This window comes from Prosopis cineraria, unplaced genomic scaffold (assembly GCF_029017545.1).
Source record: "Prosopis cineraria cultivar Desert tree isolate PC_DT_omini unplaced genomic scaffold, ASM2901754v1 PC9, whole genome shotgun sequence".
In the NCBI taxonomy this organism is placed as follows: domain Eukaryota; kingdom Viridiplantae; phylum Streptophyta; class Magnoliopsida; order Fabales; family Fabaceae; genus Prosopis; species Prosopis cineraria.
The window spans coordinates 25,164,008-25,183,027 of NW_026555340.1; the positions used below are offsets into that span (position 1 = coordinate 25,164,008).

Below are 19,020 nucleotides of genomic sequence, written 5' to 3' on the forward strand. Positions count from 1 at the left end.
ACGCTATCCAGCTCTCCCTTTTTCCATGTTTCTCTTATCTGTTTCCTCTCCTTTTCGGATCCTCCTCCTTTTCTTTTTATGCTCTATTTTTTTTAGCTTTCCTTTGGTTTCTCGTGCTCTCTCCTTCCTCTTTAGACGTTCTCTTCTCTCTGTCTCTTTCTCTCCATCTTCATTTGGTTTTCTTGTCCTTTATCACTAAAGCTCTCCTTTCTCGGTTTTTGCTTCTTTCCCTCTATGCTCTTTCCCTTCGGCCCCTCCCTTTTTCTTCTTCTTTCTTCTAGTTTTTCTTTCTTTTTATTACTCTCTCCTACCTTGATTTTCTGCTCTCATTCTCGTGTTCTCTTTTTCTATTTGTTCTGCATTTTCATTTCTCTCCCTCTTTGCTCTATTTTTCTTTCATTTTCTTGTCTCTCTCTTCTCTTCCTCTCTTCTGTCTCTGTTTTGAGGTGCCTTTTAAAGCAGAAACAGGGAAGAGCTTGCGTGTGAGGAGAGAGCTTACGTGCTTCACCTTTCTTGCTTTGCTCTGCTGTGCATGCATGTGTCTAAATCTCCTTTTGCATTTTTGTGTTTTTCTCTGTGTGTTTTCAACTTTCTTCTTCTTTTCTACTCTTTGCTTCTGCTGTTCTTGCTTTTGCTATAAGGCTTGCTTTCTACATTTTTATTTCTCCCTGTAACATTCCAAGCATTTAGGTGTGTAGGTGAAATGCTGATCATCCCATATTTATTATTTTTTTTATGCTTAATGCTCTTTTTTTTATGTTATGTTAATTAAAATTTTGAAAATTAAATTAAGAGAGAAAAAATTTATTTTTGAACTATGCAAGAATATCTTTCTTCTTCTTTTTTTAATGGAAAGTAACAAGATTTAAGGAAAGAATTTCTTTTTTTTTTAAAAAAGAGATGATTCTCACAAAATTGATTCCCAATATTTTGAATGATTAAGATAATTTGGAAGAGATTTTAAAAGATTTAAACAAATTTTTTTATTTTGTTAAATTATTATTATTTTTGAAAATATAATCCTAAAAAAGGATTAAATTTTATTTTTATATTTTTATTTTTTTATTTTAATGAATTAAAAGAAACAAAATCCTAACCAACAAAAGATTATTCAAAATAAAAATAAACCTTATTAATTTTTTTTAAAAAATAATCCTAAAAAAATCAAATTTTATTTTTATATTTTTTTTGATTATTTATTATTATTTTCATTAAATTTAAAAAAAATGTCCGGACAGAATACAATGTTCATAAAGACTTTGATGATAAATACTTTTTTTCCATTTCTATTCATAAATCACATTAAAAAAAATTATTTATATCACCAAGTGCCTGGATTAGCTAGTAAGGAAAATTGATCCAATTTAATCAAATGTTTAGAATTTGAGTCCTGAATAAGTAGCAGCAATTAAATTCTCAATAAAAGATCTATTTCCAAATAAATGCCTTTAATCGATAGCTGGATTAGTTTACGTCAAAAACAAGAGATGTTTTCATTTTCTCTTATGGTAAGCAGAGTATCAAGATTCAAGTAGCTCTTCAATCCACTATGTCAATCTCAGAGCAGAACAGAGTTAGCCCTAAAAGAGGGCCAAATGTACAATATGGAGTTCAAGCTCGATATCCACTTTACAGCCATTAAGTTCAAATCAAAAGATCTGTACTTCCTGGTCATTCTATTTTTGTACAAGAAACCATCCAAAATAAAAAACCTTGAACAATCCTCTCTGTAGACAAAGGGCATGTACAAATAATGAATTCAGCTTATTGGCTTTTTGAGATGGTCCTCCTATACTTAAAGCCAAAAGTGCAGCATTGCCTGTTCAAGTGTTCATAGAAATTTTCTATCATCAGATTCTTGAAAGAAATGAGAAACAAAGCATGAATGATCCAAGATTTCAGGTAAAGCAACAGTCCCGAGATTTTTTTTTTTTTTTTATAAAAGTCCCGAGTTAAAGCATCCCCAAACTATATGTGGCTAGTTCAGGCCATAGGTTATTTGGTTCGGCCCAGTCCAAGCAATATTTAAAAGCGCTTGGGTTGAACTGAAGTTCAATGCTCAGTTTCGGCTCAAACCCACAAGCAAGAATATTCCTTTCTATCATATTCATCTTTACATGCAAACTACTATCGAACTGCGTCAATATGGGAAAAACGAATAAAGGAGGGATTTCAGGCAAAAAGAAGGAAGAAGAAGAATTTCTTTTCTCAAATCAAATATAAAAGGAAAAAACTCCTGATATATCTTACCTCTTGGAGACGACTCAAGCACAAATCATCCTTAGGCGTTGCTTTTTTGGTTTTCCAACTTCTAATATCTGACTGTATTAATCTGAGTTGACTAAGTATTTCTTTCAATAACCTCAATGACTCATTCTCATTCCCTTCAGGTTCAATCTCTTCCCTTTTATTAATTCTCTCCCTCTCCATCCTCTCAATTCTCTGATACAATTTTTGAAACTCAGCTTGAGCGCTGCAATCTATATCCACCACTTCTTTCTTCTGGCCGATCAAATTCATAGCATCTTTTGGACTGGTTATTTGGATGTCATTGTTTGAACTAAGCATGCTCTCAAGGTTGTCTGATTTATGTTGAACAAGTGATTCAACTGCTCCCCCAGACACTGAGTCTCGTTTTGCTACTCTGTTCCCTGTTTCTGCATTAAATTTTGCAAGTGCCCTTTTCCAATATTCTCTGACTTTGAGATTCTCACGAGGTTGTGGGATGTCAAAAACATCATAGAAGTTACTAATCAAGCTAGTAGAAGATACTGTGTCAGGTTGATCACATGTTATCTTGTTTCCCTGAGAAAATTTTGAACATGATTTCCATCTTCTGTTCTCCAAATTTGCTGTTTTTTCTCCTTCACATTGTTTCATATCTGACATCACTTTCACTTTTTCATCTAGCCTTTTGATTTGGTTCCAGTAAGAATTAAGGGTTCCATTTCCACATACGCAGTCTCCTGATTTGCTAGCCAAATCCAAGCTTTGCTCTGTAACTTCCTCCTCAGCGATCTGCCCCATTTTCGTTTCTAAAACTAGACTAGGCAATGTTTCCATCTTCAGAGTGGCTCTTAAAGAGCTCTTAATAGGGATAGGGGGCAATGAGTTTAACCTTCTCATGTTTCCACTTTGACTGGTTTCTCCATTCTGTTCTGGCAACTCAAGTTCAATTGCATTCGGATCACATCCCAAGCTCACGAGTTTGCGTTTGTAAGACTGAACTTGAAGCTCCAGAGACGCTATTTCCATTTCCTTCTGATTCATGAGCTCTTCAAAGAATTCAAGAGTTGCCTCGGCATGACCTATCTTCTCCTCTGCCATTCTTTTATAGTGATTTGCTTCCATCTTCACCGCAGCCTTTTCTCCTTGCAGACGCAGGATCATTTCCAGGGCTTCACTGGCTGCAGTGGCTGATGCTTCTCTTTCCTGGTCCAATTCTGCGTAAAGACTTTGCAGAACTTCTTGTTGGGCAAAAAGCGTCTCCTTCAAAGGCTTAAGATCAACTTCAGCGATCCCAGAAGACACGTTAGTTTCTGTCATGCTATACTAGTTTAGTCCTGGACAGAAAGTAGCAAATTTGTTTCAGCCTTGAGATTCTCACTATCCACCTCACATTGCAGTCCTCAATGGCAAGATATAATGTGTGTGTGTATGTGTGTGTAGAGAGAGAGAGAGAGAGAGAGAGAGAGAGAGCGTGCATAAAAATAATACTAAGTGTATGAGTTTCCTAGTTGAGGATTCAATGTATGAGATAGGCATTTAAGATGGCCATGTCAAGTGTTACTCTATCATAAAAAATAAAACTGATATTTTCTAAAGATGCAGTGTTCGATCATTGTCACAATTTTAGAAGTTACAACTTAAAATGACGTGGTTGTTTTAATGATTTTAGAAAACACAGCGGCATGTGGGTGTGTGACAACCGACATCTCACATCTTGGTAATCAAAATACTAAAAAGACTAAAATCCATAACTATGCAATGTTAGCAGAGCCCCCCTCAAGTGTGGAGAGTGTCCCAGACCATACAAAATACAGTAAAGTGTCTGTCTTATTGAAGTCTAGCATGAGTATTTGACGAGTGGCAGTGTGTTTGAGGAGAGTCCAATAGTGGCTTAGTTTGTTGCTCCTTTATTTTTTCTTCTTTCAAGACGCGGGCTTGCCTTGCAATCTCAAAAAAAAAAAAAAAAGGACAATTGGCAGGCAGTGTGTGGTTGAGAGTTGAGAGTGTCAATATTTCCGAAAAAAAAAATATAAAATGATGACACTAATACACACAAATCTTATAAAGTTCTTTTTTTTTTTTTAGGGAGAGGGGCCCAAAAAAAAACGGCATGTCCATGTGCTGTGTCTCGGAAACAGTTCATTGACCTTACCTTTAGGAAAACCTCGCGTAGAACAAAAATCATGGCACGATCAGATCCAAAAGTTTCAGACAACATTAAGTGAGGAGGACCAACTTTCACCATCGATCGCCCCGAGAGGAAAGGGAAAGTATCTGGTGATCGGAAACAGATATGATCTTTAACGCAGATAAAAACCAATGAAAAAAAAATCAGCTATTATAGGAATCGGAATAAAAGAGTAAAACTTGGGTTCTGTTGAAAGGAATTTGCTCTTTCAGAAGCGCCAGTAAATCTGTTTGGTTCGCGAGAAAAGAGAGGAAAGAAGCGAAGAAAATGAGGGAATAGTAATGATACGTGTGTACAGAGAAAGAATCATATCAAAGAGTGAGGGGAAAAAAAAAGGATTGAAAACCAAATCTACCTTCTTTTTGGCGGATTCCGAAGCACACGGATACTTAACATCTGGAATCTTTCGATTTGATCCATTTCCTTTTCAAGTCACCACCCTTCTGCAAAATTCGCTCAAAGTGCTCTGTCATTCACACCAAAATGGGACCCAGAAACGAAGATAAACACGACAAAAGGGTAAAAAAGAAGAAAACCTTCTGGTTGGAAAAATCCAGAAAAGTACTGTGGGTTTTGTGTCTCCATAACTAACAAAAACCTTGTTTTCTTTCGCTTAAGATTTCCTTTGCCTTAGTCCTCAAGTTATGGGATCGATCACCGAGGCTTATTTTAAACAGGTCCAGACACAACCATGCTGATGCTGTGCCGACCCCTAGAATAAAATAGTCAAATAAAGGATCACTCAAGTCAAACTTCCACATGGACGACGAACCGTCCAGGTGATGAAGAAGCGAACTATCATAATATACTCCTTGGAGCCATGTATTAGATTCAGTTTCACGACAGAATGCTAGAAGAAACGAAAGGAAGACAAGAATGGGAGCGATGGAAACGCTGACGGTTTTACTGAAACGAAAAACTATCATGTAAGGAAGGGACGTGATAATCCCAAATTAATGCAAGAGTTACGCAGCATATCTAGCATTACGCTTAGCTTGGATGCAATTTTTACGTTCGAAAAGTCTCCCAAAAATCCAATCATATTATGTTAAACAACTTATTATAAAAATTATATAATATACACTTCTCCGTTGAAAAATATAAAATATTTTTAATTAAATTTTATTTTAATAAAATAATTATTTATTTTTAAATTAATATTATATTTTATATTTATTTTTATTTAATATATTATTTCACTATAAAATAAATATAAAATAATTTATTTATTATAAAATTTTTTAAAAAATATAATAATTACATCTTAAAATACTAATATTGTATTTTTTAACATTAACCTTTTAAAATCTACTTTATATTTTTTAACGAAAGAATTAATTATTATATCTTTAGTAAATTTGTGTTAGGGCTGCGCATAGGCAGGATTGGGTAAGGCAGCCCCCTAACTCGGTGCCCTACCCTAATTGTGTTCGAGCAAAAAAATCATGCCCAAAGTCCGACCCTATCCAAAAGAGGCCCATTCTTGGAGGGATTGGATGGGCAAGGTCGAGCAGGGATCAGGCCCTCGGGCTACATGTCCAAAACTGTCCTTTTTTAGGCACTTGAAAGCCTTCATTGAACCAAAATATATTAAGATTGGGTTCATAATAGCCACTAACAAACCATGTCCAACAACAAGTAATGGGCTCAAAGTAATTTAGACAAGAAATAAACAAACCTAAATAAAATCTAATTCATACAAATAAAATGAAATTTCCTCAATCAAGCCAATCAATTGAAAAACAATACATCCATGAACACTACACAAGTTAAATATAAATTATAAAGTTTGAGATAGCAAATTCCCTGATTCCTACACCATCATCCATTCTTCTTCCTCCTTTAAGGTTGAACCATAAACAACCTAAAATAAAAGAATAAGAATTAACCAAAACATCAACAAAACCAATAGACAGTAGATAATTTCGATTTTAACCAAAACAAATATCTAACAAAGAAAGAGAAACAAGCCAGATACGGGCTTTGGAGCTAAGGCAATCGAATACGAGCTCGAACAAGAGACAGTGGTGATCGAAGACAAACTAGAGCAAGAGAGAGTGGCAAGTGGCGATTGGAGATAAAGAAGCTTCAAGATGGGGTGGCTGAGAGAGGGAGATGAACTTGATCGGAACAAAGTGGTGATTAAGAGAGGGAGACGAACTTGATCAGAGATGGAGCAGCGACCAGATGAGACGACCCTGCCCTAATTGAGTGAGAGAGATTGGAGATGAGACGAGGTGGAGCAAGAGAGATCAAAATAAGAGAGGCGCAGATCGAACGAATGGTCTTGTTCAGGTGTTTCAATTTCATATTTGAGTCAGGTCTTAGGGTTTTAATATTTTTATTTTTCATTTATGCCCTCATCAATTTACAAAATGACATTATATATTAATAATTTTTAAAAAATAATTAAACCTCGGGTTGGGAAGTCAATTGGTTGGATACTCTAACCCTAAACCCTGCTTAACTCAAAAATCAAGCTAAGCCCGACCATGCCCAATCAATCTCGGGCAAGTTTTTTTAGGTTCGGGCTGGGCATTTTTCACCTCAGGCTGGGCCAGACATACCGGACTGTTGGACATTATGCATAGCCCTAATTTATGTTACCCATGAGAAGCTAATGTATTAAAAGTCATATCAAATTCAAATTAAAATATTAACAAGTCTCAGTTTTCCCAATTCAATTGATTGCACACATTGTTGAACCGATATTATAAAATTAAATAAAAAATATTAAACGTATATAATAAATATTATAAAAAATGAATTAGTTATATCTCTAGTGGTTAATAAAATAACACAAGATCATAAAATCAACGAACATTATAAGTTATAATTTCATGATTTGTTAAGCAAAGGTGGATTTTGATTAAGCTAAATATAAATAAAAAAGTATTTGTATTTACATTATATCAGTCAACATGTTTCTAGAAAAATAATCTCAAATTATATCAAACACTATATGTAAAGAGTGTAAAAATAAAATGGGCTTTCTAAAGTGTCCAAACTTTTAATTTTTCAAATTTTTTTAACCCTTTTTAATATTAGATCCAAACTCGCCCGATTTTCATAAACCATTCCAAGTTCTGCTCTACTTATTTTCTAGTTCAAGTCGAACTATTAGCATATCCGGTCAACAGTCTGCCAATTCAATCCAATTCTTAAAACACTACCACGATTAGTAAGTTAGAACGTATTAAATTTTTTTTAATCACAAGCAAAGAAATTAAAATAACGTTGGCAAAAAGAACGAAGACATTAAAAAACCTGTAAAACTTTTATATCTATCATATAATACATGGGAGTAATTTTTTTTATCAATTATATAGGTTTAATATCCCTTAATTTTCTATAACTTTCATTTTAATCATTTAATTTTGTTAAATTTTATGTTAATCCTTAAACTTTGTAGGCACGATCAAAAATTTTCTATTTCACAACGCCATTAAATAAGTTAATGAAAAATGAATATTTACATATTCAAAATCCGTATTAATACTATTACCGCTAGAGTAAGTACAAAATAAACATGAGGATCAAGAAACAACAAAAACAGCACTACTTCAAACTAATGAATCAGGATTGTTTGACTGCATGTAGTATATACTAGAGAAATCAATGACAACTAGTATTCTCATTCTAATCCACATGAACCTCAACTTCCATCTTCAAACCTGAGTTGCCAAGGATCTGTTATTAGAAAACAATATATCAAATATCAATCATGTACTATCCGTATGAAAGAAATTAGACATTAAAACATCAGGCAGGAATTGGTCTCCAAAAAAAATTAAAGCAGGAAGCCCTGGCCAAAATATATAGTATATACATAAATCAAGCAGGAAGCAGGAGCATGAGAGGATGAGCTCGGTACATTGCAATAAACCTAGCCATACATATATTCGCAACCGTTATCCTCAACTGTCATGAATGATAATATCATGCCTATTGACAAAGATAGGCATCACTTAGGAAGTAGTTTCTCTCCGTTAATTGGAGAAATTACGGAAAATGTAGATCATTTGATTGAATTTAATAATTTAGATTTGATAGTTTGTAAAAATATATATTAATACACACTGTTTAGAATAACAGTGGAATCATAATGAAGAGAAACGCAAGACAAATAAACCAAGCCCATCACTTTCACGCTATTTTATGACTGCCAGAAGAAAATTGAAGTTGATTTAACATTTTAACTTGCGACGATCCATGAAATTGACAGTGGAAGTATGGTTTCCGCGTCCAAAAGTATGACCTTGAGAATAAGCAACAATATAGACAACTTTACATGCTAACTATGACGAGAGATCAACAAATGGAAATCCCATTCAAGATCATCCTCAAAATATTGTTTCCTTGGGTTATTACTAGGAACTCTGCCCGTGCGCCCTAGCCTGCCTTTGATAACTATTCATCAAAGCTTTTTTATGCCTTTGATTTGATGATACAAACAAACATGATTACATGAGCACAACAGTAGTAAGAAGCCATACAATAGGATGCTAAAGGTAGCACGTTAATATATAAGTTGGGAAAGAAGTTTAACTTGTGACAAAAGTACTGCTGCTAGTCATGGTAGGTTTTAATTGTTTTAGTACCTTCTTGAAGTCAGACAAGACTAACAAAGAATTCTTTTTATAGCCTGCTTCCTCAAGGACTTGTGTCAGTACTTGCTGTATCAATTTAAGGAACCGAATGCAAAAAAATAGAGCAATCAGCATCAAAACATAATCATCCTTATTGAACTTCGGCAATTGAAATGCATACTGAAATCCCCCTAGAAATTTCAATTCACAACCTCCTTTTTTTTTTAAGTCAAATCAATTTTCAATCTCATGTAAGCATTTTCAATGGGCTGATGCACTTCAGATAAGTATTTTTCTATGCTTAAACTGCATTTACTTCTCTTCTTTTGTCAGTGTAATAACAAATTAAAGACACACAATACAGTTTGACATTCTTTGCTCTGTATTGGCAAAGAGAACTACGATCAGATCTCGAAATTCAGAATCATAGAAAGGTAACTGTGGCCAAGCTTCGAGGGAAAGATTTACCACATTTTAAAGCTACGTGCTCACGTTTGCTTTTAGTTCTACCTTATCAGTGTGCCAGTCTTTATTGTGGTCCCTAGTCCTTTAGTCTTTATATATCCAGTTTTATTGGTACTTTTTATCCCCTAATTAATCAATTTCAAAAACTCTTCCATGGACAAGAAGTGGCAGACAAAAGTTCCAGGATTTCCCCACCCCCCCTTATGTCATATAATAGACTCGATGATAAACTTGACTGATCAAAATAATGCAACATGGAAGCACACTCGTTCTCTTTTGTAAATAATTATAAAGGTGTTTTTAAAAGGATTGTTCATTTTTTACACCAAATAAGTTTAGAGAAAAGAGAACAAATACATAGAAGAATAGGTCTAATAATATTTCACCTCTCTCTGTTGTTCAGATATAAATTGTCCAGTCAAATCCCGCAAAACGTCCAGCATGTCATTGTATGAAACTTTTCCATTGCAGTCTGTGTCGTATACCTTAAAAATAACTAAAAAAACAAACAGCACGTAGATAATAATTCAATCGTAGAAAGTATAATAATCACTTAATCAGTCAATCGCTTTATATTCGATAATTCGAATGCACTTTTGTGGGTCTCAGAGATATTCATTACACTCAATTTTGTTTTCTAAGGTTGCACGAGGACTGAATGCAGACAAGAAAGCCACGAATTCCTTGAAATTCAATCCATACAGCATCTTCAACAATCTCTGCGAAACTTAACATATCATTTAATCTTCAATGGACCATTATATTCGATCGCAATTGAAGAAAAAGGATTTAGGGAAAGAAACCTGAGAGAGAGGATTAACGGCGAATTCCGGAACAGACAGAAACTCATCAGAAGAAATAAATCCGCAGCTGTTACGATCAAGCTGACAGAACCTCTGGTACAAAGAAACTATCTCCTGCTGCGTGACTTCACCGAAATCAAAATCAATTACTATGCTCAAGGAACAAAAATTAAGCAAACCGAACAAAAAAGAAAGAAAGGAAGGGAGGTTCGTGAAGATTGTCGTAGAATGGTGAATTACATGTGTGGTTACAGTGTTCCTGGACCTCTTCAATGTCGTACTGCGTGAGCATAGAGGAAGAGTTGCCCATCGTGGCTGTGGAGAAGACGATGACGAAACAGTGAAACCGTTTCCGTGAAGAGTAGTTATGAGCGCTTAACTACTCTGTGCGAGTCGATCGCGAAAATAGAAAAGGGGATGATTTCATTAAAGTCCGATGTGGACACAATTTTAATAGGGTCCCAGAAATTTTGGAATTTTACGGTAGATTTGTTGAAAACTTGAAATAAATTCTGTTATATAAATGTTTAAAAATATCCTTCAATTATAATTAATATTATTAAAATAAAAATTAAATTATAATTTTTATCAGTAATATTATTAAAATAATAAGTTAATTTATATTTTACAAATACTATCATTATAATAATAAATTAAGTTAGTAAGTTATAGCTTTTACAAGTAATATAACTAAAATAGCAAGTTGAATTATGATTTTTACAAATAACATTGTTATGACAGCAAATCAAGTTATAATTTTTACAAATAATATTATTAAAATAATAAATTAAGTTATAATTTTTATAAATAATATTACAATAATAATAAGAAGTAATTAATGTTACTTATAAAACATATAACTTAACTTATTATTTTTCTAATATTATTTGTAAAAGTCATAAGTTAACTTGTTATGTCGATAATGTTAATTATAATTAAATGATATTTTGATCATTCAAATAATAGAATTTATTTGATTTTAATGCTCTAGATTTATAGTAAAATTTGAAAATCTTTTGAGATCTGATTAAAATTATATCACATCTAATGAACTTTAATAAAATTTCTCTGTAGAAAAAAGTGCTATGAAATTTCATTTTCATAATTAATGGGCTCATGTTTTGTTAGAAATCGTATCCCTAATTGATAGAATTGAATCTAATCAAAAGGTCTACTATATGAAAAATTAAAATTAAAATTTTTATTTAAAAAGATGCCTATATTTAATATCCGATAATACTTTAAATAATATTAACTCTAATTAAAAAATACTCATAAAAAATGAAAAAAAATTATATCCCTGTAATTTATTTATTTATATTTTAAATTAGTTTTTGCATTTGAATAGCTAGAGTGGGCATCATTGTGCGATTTTTTTTATAAATTTATAAATACTCTTAAATGTAGGAAAAATTTTAAAATTTTATTTAATCTAAAATGTAAGACAAAAATGTACTCCCTTATCCTTGATATAATGTAAAATTTGGAAGCTTTTTTTCTTTAAAATAAATTAAAATTGGAGTAATTACTCATATTTTTAATTTTACTCTCATTTACTCCTTTTTTGATAAATGCAAATTATTTCTAATCAAGTTACATTTTTAACAAGTGAGTTAATTGTTTTTAAATTGACATCATCTTTGCCTTTATTTACTATGCGGTCTTGGATGAAGAATTTAGTAGTTTATTTATTAAGATTTTTTTACAAATTATTAATTACAAATTGAAACTAAAATTATTTTTTTTTTAAACATCTAACCCTAAAAAAAATATTCTATATTGAATATATATTTTACAATTTTAAGGATACAACTGATATCTAATAACTACTAATATTTATAAACACAAAATTTATTAACTTTACTTTGCATTAAAGTTTGGATGGAGTATACTCTTTGTTAAAAAATATAAATATTTTTGAGAAATTAAATGTTTGAAAATGTAAGATATTTTTAAGGTGTAATTATTACTTTTTTTAAATACCCCTATTGAATATATCACTTTATATTTTTTTAGGATGAAATACTATATTAAATAGAGATAAATATGAAAAGATAGAGTTAGTTTAAAAATAAGTAACTACTTTATTGAGGATGAGATTTGATTAAAAATATTTTATTTTTTTAAATGGATGGAATAATTTGTTTAATATTATTCTTCTTTAATTACACCAAAATATTATTCTTAAACACTGTAATCATTAATTTTAGTAAAACACGAGTCAAATATTTTTTTAAGAAACAGTAAACTTTTTTTTGCCTCAAATAAACAGTAACTAAATATAATATTTTAAATATATAAAGTTAAATACATAAAGTAAGTTCTAGAAGATAGTATATTGACAGAGTGATTTATTGATTTGGTTCCTCACATTGACTTTGTGGTGACACCATTAATTTTAAATCTAACTTAGATAGAAGGCAATCCAAGTGTCTTTAACAGATGACACAAGAGTGAACTTTAATTTGCTGTGCTTAAATTAACGCTTGAGGTGTTCGGCCGAACATAGTCCGCATGTAGCCCAAGGGGCTTTAGATCAATTTGATTTAATTAAAAATTGATTGATGTGTTGGCCTTGACCGACTTGATCAGTGAGCCTTTCATTTGTATGGGCCCTACATCCCAGCTTGATAAACCCATAGAGGACCCAATGTTTTTCCCCTAATTATTTCACAGGGACACGTGAAAAGTGTTAGGGTTTGGGTGTATTGGGTTACCATGCACAGTTCCCCAGGATTATAAAATATCTCACGACTTAAAAAAACACCTATTATTAAGGTACTTGTTATTTATTTAGCAACAAGGTTGTTACATGGATAAGCTGACCAAAGTTCATCTAGTTTGTAAGGACAAGATTCCTATCTTGAAATAACCTGAGTTTGAATCTCATCCTTAGTATAAAAAATTGTTAATGGATGATTTGCAAATATTTTTTTCAACATCCTTTGAATCTTAAGATATGTTCTAATTTTAAAAAATTTAAAAAACTTAAGCCATCTAAATTTTTGATCAGTTGAATATGCACACACATATATGTGTGTGTGTGTGTGCATGTATGTATATATTAATGAGATTCAAATTCACATTCCTATGAAGTATGGGTCATATTCTCATTAATTAATAATTAGAGACTATTTTTATCAACCTAGCTAATTTTGGTCAATTTCTTTTGACCATTCATTTGGATTAGCTAAGAAGGTGCTGGTCCCTCTTAATTAGAAGTCTTGATTTTGATTTCTTGCTATGCAGCGCATCAGCTGCAACTACATTCTTGATATGATATATATTTTCAAAGAGGCACCTGCAAGTTGTTAATTGAATTATTTTTTTTATTAAAAAATATAAGACACTTTTAATAAAATTTTATCTCAATCAAATAATTATTTATGTTTAAATTAATCATATATTTTCATATTCACCCTCTATTTAATAGGGGTAGTTTTTAAAAAAAAAGGAATAATTATACTTTAAAATATTAAAAATGTCATGCATTTTTTAACATACAACTTATCAAAAAATATCTTATATTTTTAAATAGAGAAAATATAATATAGGATATTTTTTAAAAAAATCTTGCTCGGTCTAAAATATGAAGCATTGGGCAACTCTTATAATTGTTTTTTTAAATATACTCCTACTTTATTTATTGTTCTTTTTGAAAAATATGCATTGAAATTTTAATTATTTCTATCAAGACATTCATATAAGATAATGATAGTAAAATTAAAAAGATATAATTTTTTAAGAAATTAAAGCTTCAACTCACTTTTTTTTTTTAAATCAGTCATCAATACCTTATATTTTTGTCAATGGAGAGTATTCTTTAATCAAAGATTTAGGATATCAAAAGGAGAGGGAAAAAAAACTAATTAAACTAGAAAACTGATGATGATGTTCCAATCTTGCACTTTATTTCATATTTTATTTGGTTATATATATGTATGTATCTATAGTTTGTTTTTATGACTTATGGGAGGTTTGCGAATTTACTGGTATATTTATTTCCATCTGTGGCTGCCACATTGACAACTTTATAATACTGTCATCCATTCACTGTCTTTATAGCCTTTTCTGCCAATAAAAAATGTTATTTTGAGGGTACAAAAATAAATTATCTGGTCAGTTTTGTTTTAATATTAAAACATTCCGCATATTACGTGGGAATAAATCTAGTTTATTGGCATATTTATCTCCACCTGTCACTCCTGCACTGCAAATTTATGAATTTATTTAAAATTATATTTATTTTATTATTTTAAAAATAATATTTTGTAAAAATAAAAATAAAAAAGTAATAAAAATAAATATTTTTATTTTTTTTCTCTAAAACAATAATAATCTCATAACATTTAAAAGATGTTTTTTTTTTTTTTATTTTTAAAATAATATTTTATTTTTTTAAAATATTTTTTAAAAACATATTATTAAACAAATTTTTTTATTTTTATTTTAAAAAACAAAAAATTATTTATAAAGCAGGTTACTAAGCAGGACCTATGACACTCTTATATGTTCTTTGTATCTATAGGCTATAGTCTTCTTCGCTAACACCAAATAATATCCATTGAAGTAACGACAAATCAAGGATCTATCTATTCACATAATATAAAATATTTTTTAAAAATTTAGAATTTAAACATTAAAAAATATAAAATATTTAATATTTTAAAATATAATCATTATTTTTTAATTATATTTTTAATAAATAAATTATTTTATATTTATTTTAAAATAAAATACCTTATTAAATAATAATACATGTGAAAAGACAGTATTCATTTAAAAATAAATTTTTATTTTATCAGGATGGAATTTAATTTTAAATACTTTATATTTTTAAATAAAAAAATAATATATTATATAATATATTTTTTTATCGACAGGTATAAATTAGAATTAATTAAATTATTGTACATTTTCTACCCAAAAAAAAAATAAAATTGTACACTGACGAAACGTGAGGTGTTGACCAAGTCGTCTCTCTGAACTCGTGAAGAACCCGTGCGTCTGCGGAATCTGACAGGACTAGCTCTTCCCGAGAAGGCGAAGGTAGGAATCGTGTTCTTCGACCTCTTCTCCACTTTCCCTTTCTTTTTGTTTTCTCTGTGCGCCACAATTGCTCATTTCATTTATTCCCGTCAAGTTATTTTCACAAATCGAAGTTAGTCGTCCCCACCAAGTTCTCGTCATGCCGAAATTCTAGTCTGAAGAATGGTTCCAAAGTTCTTTTAATTCACTGGGTAAAATCTTTTCACTGTCTCGATTTTTTTGTTCCGCTTTTTTTTTTTGGGGGATTGCAGGGCCTGTAAATTTTCCTTGCCCAGGAGGAGCAACGGAAACGAGATAAATGGTATGCGGCTATGCTTATTACTTATTTCGGTTGCTTTCCTTCGAATCAAAGTTGTTCATGTCAACGTTTTAAAGGCCCTGAGGGTGATCAAGTTGAATTCTTAATCTGTTTATGGTCTTGGAGAAAGCTGGTGGGCAGTGGCAATTAGTGCTTGCTGGAAACATGTGCTGGAAATTACAATTTTCACTTTGCATTCGGATTGGAGAATTCTATTTATTTAGTTGGCTTATTTGTAGCATAAATAGAACACGTGAGGTTGGTTGACTTCTCAAGTAATCTTGTGGAATTGGAAAGTTGCTCTTAACCTTTCAAATGTATTAATGTAGGGTTTGGATGGATTGCAAGTGATGGAGTGCAATGGCTAAAGTGGGTTAAGTCATTATTTAGGACCATTCAAAAATATAATGAATATAGGATGGCCTTTACGACCCCTCTTTGCCATTCAGAACACCAATTTTTGTGTCCTTCAATATCGGGACATATATTCAAATTACAAAACACCAATCTTCAGTGAACTCTCAAATAGTAGAATGCAACATATTTTGCCATTCCATTCCATTGCACTCCTTTCAGATCCATTTCCATGTCGTCATTAACTACCTAACATTGCTATGAGTTTTGATATCTGGAAAGTCAGTGGCTTTGTTTTTACTATGGGTCAATGAGAGTTTGTGGTAGAGTATGCGGAGTATAATACATGCAAGAATCAGTTTATGCCTTTACGGTATGAGGCAAAGTCATAAAAATGGTTGTAAAAGATGTAAAATGTACTTTGCTTATGTTATATATTAAAATGTGCTTCTAATTCTGTCATGAGATTTTTTTTTTTTTTTGGGGTTGGTGGCATGAATTATACATGTGTAAAATTACCATTTCAAACCTTGTGTTGGTTTGGATCGTTGAGATAAGTCTTGGATTTAATAATAGAGAGTGATCCAAATTCTTTCATATTTTAACATGCTTATGCCTACAGCTTGCTTAAAATTTGATTAAATCATGACGATAGGAGCTTAATTAGTCTGGTACTTTTGTTAAAATTTTGATATGAAGTAGTTCTTTGGGTTTGCATCCGAAAATGACTGTTGTCTGTCTTTCTGAGCTAGACAATTATATGATTTCTTTAAAAGGTTTTAGAGGTGCCACGATACTTGTTAACATGGTTTTAGACCATAAAACTGCTAATATTCTAAGATGGGTTGAGAGTTGGATGCTATTTTAATGCTAATCTCACTCATAAATAGGGCCCTGTCTCCATTTATTGCATAATCCTTCGTAGAACCTATGATTACGCATATGTATCTTTCATGCTTGTTCAAAATTTATGACTGATGTGGACTGTGGTTGCACAATAGGATATGTACATTCGTGTTAAGCGTAATAAGACAACATACTTCATCCGGTGCAAGCCATCTGATAAAATTCTTGACATAAAGCAGAACTTGGAAGAACTCATTGAGCAGCCTGTTAATAATCAGAGATTAATTCTACCTGGTACAGGTGAAGTATTAGATGACTCAAAGACACTGGCTGACCAAAAGGTATACTGTGACGTGCCTTGGGTGGTTTTTTCTTTGTATGTTTCTTGAAATACCAGCATTTAGGTCACCTTACTCTCTCTGGTTCCTTTATTTCACTCATTTTTAACATCTTTACCCATGAAAGCCTTTGTGCTCATTATATGACTATGTGTTGTAATAATTGTCAACAAATTCCAACAACTTCATTTCATGTTCAGGTTGAAAATGATGCTATTGTAGCACTGACATTGAGGAAAGGTATTTGTCTTACCTTTACCAATCCATCCCTCCCGATATGCCTGTCATCATTTTATTTTAAATTTTTGTTAATTAATCCATTTGTCAGACTTCAAAAGATTGGCTGTGTTAGGCTCCTTTTAGTTGGGAGAAGTCTATGGGAAGATAGTGGAACTTTTCTTTTGTGGCCGTGTTACATTTTTCTTTTTAAATCTATGGAAAAGAGGAGAGAAAAGTCAACTAAGGGAAAACTTAAAACGATATGCTAGCATGAACTTAACAAGTATTTTCCTTTTAATTATCGCATCAAAGTCCTGTTTCTGACTTCTGAATTGGGCAATTGCTTGCAAAATCTCCTTCTGGTTCTAGTTAGTTGTAGATTTATTTTTTTATCCTGACATCCTTGTCTGATATCATAATAATTGTCCTGTATAAACAGTTAATAGCAATTTAGAGCTAACCTTCCTCTCTTAATACATCTGTGAGCCACAAATATGTTCTTGTCAACTTTTGCAGTAAAACAAAGTTTCAGTTTAGTCATACACTTACTCCAAGGGTGCATGCTAAAAAACAACAGAGAGAGGGAGAGAGAGGGGGAATGAAAATAAATTAATTTAGCAATTGGCATCAGCATCATATGGTTGCTTACACCTGAACTGTTATCTGTATAACATATTGTAAAATCATTGTTGAGGACTTAAGTGCCGCACTACCACCATTAATACAAAATTGATTTCCAATGTATTAAAAATATATGCCTGGCCTCTGGTGGGAAATTGTTGTCTCTGTTCAAAAACTTTTTCACCATATGCAAGGGATGTAGTGCTGAGCTGCGCTGATCAGACTGGTTCCTTCATGGAACTACACTTTCTGTTGTTTTCAAGGTGTAATTTACATATATCGGGGAATAATCTTTTATAGGTTGACATGATTAGTTGATAAAATTTCTTAGATGACATGATGGTCTTTCTTGAGACAGTCCTGTTTCTCTTTTTCTGAGTTTCTGTTTAAATAGTACCCATGCATGCAAAGATATAATAATTAGACATGGACATATTAGACAAGACATTGCACAAAAATGAGAAATAAAGACTTATCCAGTACATCTGCAAAGACCATTTCACAATTGTCTATACTTCTATTTCACCTTCATGTGGAAGAACATATTGAGGGTTTTGTCCTTTTGTTGTAGATGACAATGAGTTTGAGGAGGTCAACATTGTGAACCCAAATGATTTCTACCCGTCACGGGATTCAGATGGCGCGAATTGGTAGAGCCATAGTGCTGCAGCAAAAGGCTCACTCACTCATACCTCACACCACCAACCAGCAGCATTTTGTTAAGCCAACCATTAAACTAGATTTTTTGTTACTGCTTTAGGTGAAAACTTTCTGTTATGATCCTTCAGTACTATTCAGTTAATCCAATCAAGATGCTATTTGTGAAGTTCCTTTGTGCCTTGAGATACCGTCTTTCACCCTTAAACTCGTGTGATGTGATTAGCAAGTTTTTCTCAGCATTTCTTCCTTCTGGCTTTAGACGACTGGCATGTAAATGGTATGAAGTAGTCTTAGTTCTGCGTTTAAATATTAAGAAATTGAATTGGATTTAGTGACACTGAGCGGCTTTATAGTGATACAG

The 19,020-nt window shown here is 31.9% G+C and overlaps 3 protein-coding genes across 10 annotated transcripts; 1 reads left to right on the forward strand and 2 right to left on the reverse strand.

The window, feature by feature from the left end:
• Positions 1-1,490: 1,490 nt before the first annotated feature.
• LOC129319907 (myosin-binding protein 7) lies at positions 1,491-5,330 on the reverse strand. 2 transcript variants are annotated; one of them, XM_054965014.1, is made up of 5 exons: positions 4,954-5,330; positions 4,773-4,860; positions 4,382-4,503; positions 2,251-3,563; positions 1,491-1,819 (listed from the first exon to the last, which is right to left on the reverse strand). In XM_054965014.1, exons 4-5 carry the CDS (start codon positions 3,544-3,546, stop codon positions 1,796-1,798), a joined length of 1,320 nt encoding a protein of 439 aa, XP_054820989.1. In that variant the 5' UTR covers positions 3,547-3,563; positions 4,382-4,503; positions 4,773-4,860; positions 4,954-5,330; the 3' UTR covers positions 1,491-1,795. The 2 variants fall into 2 exon arrangements, with proteins under 2 accessions (XP_054820989.1, XP_054820990.1); XM_054965015.1 differs by having other exon boundaries at positions 4,382-4,643.
• A 2,512-nt stretch (positions 5,331-7,842) lies between these two features.
• Positions 7,843-10,670, reverse strand: LOC129320667 (uncharacterized). 4 transcript variants are annotated; one of them, XM_054966217.1, is made up of 6 exons: positions 10,515-10,670; positions 10,275-10,399; positions 10,094-10,178; positions 9,858-9,967; positions 9,019-9,093; positions 7,843-8,107 (listed from the first exon to the last, which is right to left on the reverse strand). In XM_054966217.1, exons 1-6 carry the CDS (start codon positions 10,582-10,584, stop codon positions 8,057-8,059), a joined length of 516 nt encoding a protein of 171 aa, XP_054822192.1. In that variant the 5' UTR covers positions 10,585-10,670; the 3' UTR covers positions 7,843-8,056. The 4 variants fall into 4 exon arrangements, with proteins under 4 accessions (XP_054822192.1, XP_054822193.1, XP_054822191.1 ...); XM_054966218.1 differs by having other exon boundaries at positions 7,843-8,091; positions 10,094-10,190; XM_054966216.1 differs by having other exon boundaries at positions 10,094-10,190.
• A 4,540-nt stretch (positions 10,671-15,210) lies between these two features.
• On the forward strand, positions 15,211-18,825 carry LOC129319181 (polyubiquitin 9). Of its 4 annotated transcripts, XM_054964170.1 has the most exons (5): positions 15,230-15,323; positions 15,575-15,624; positions 16,977-17,162; positions 17,360-17,399; positions 18,571-18,825. In XM_054964170.1, exons 2-5 carry the CDS (start codon positions 15,622-15,624, stop codon positions 18,651-18,653), a joined length of 312 nt encoding a protein of 103 aa, XP_054820145.1. In that variant the 5' UTR covers positions 15,230-15,323; positions 15,575-15,621; the 3' UTR covers positions 18,654-18,825. The 4 variants fall into 4 exon arrangements, with proteins under 4 accessions (XP_054820146.1, XP_054820145.1, XP_054820144.1 ...); XM_054964171.1 differs by lacking the exon at positions 15,575-15,624 and having other exon boundaries at positions 15,211-15,323; XM_054964169.1 differs by lacking the exon at positions 15,230-15,323 and having other exon boundaries at positions 15,331-15,624.
• Positions 18,826-19,020: the final 195 nt, after the last annotated feature.

Coding starts and splice junctions, on each gene's coding strand:
- LOC129320667 (XM_054966216.1), bottom strand. CDS start 10,584: ATGGGCAACTCTTCCTCTATGCTCACGCAGTACGACATTGAAGAGGTC. Junction 10,400..10,514: donor GGAACACTGTAACCACACAT/GTAATTCACCAT, acceptor ATTTCGGTGAAG/TCACGCAGCAGGAGATAGTT. Junction 8,108..9,018: donor TCTTGTCTGACTTCAAGAAG/GTACTAAAACAA, acceptor TTCTAATAACAG/ATCCTTGGCAACTCAGGTTT.
- LOC129319907 (XM_054965014.1), bottom strand. CDS start 3,546: ATGACAGAAACTAACGTGTCTTCTGGGATCGCTGAAGTTGATCTTAAG. Junction 1,820..2,250: donor GCTTGAGTCGTCTCCAAGAG/GTAAGATATATC, acceptor ACACTTGAACAG/GCAATGCTGCACTTTTGGCT.
- LOC129319181 (XM_054964170.1), top strand. Junction 17,163..17,359: donor AGACACTGGCTGACCAAAAG/GTATACTGTGAC, acceptor TTTCATGTTCAG/GTTGAAAATGATGCTATTGT. Junction 17,400..18,570: donor AGCACTGACATTGAGGAAAG/GTATTTGTCTTA, acceptor CTTTTGTTGTAG/ATGACAATGAGTTTGAGGAG.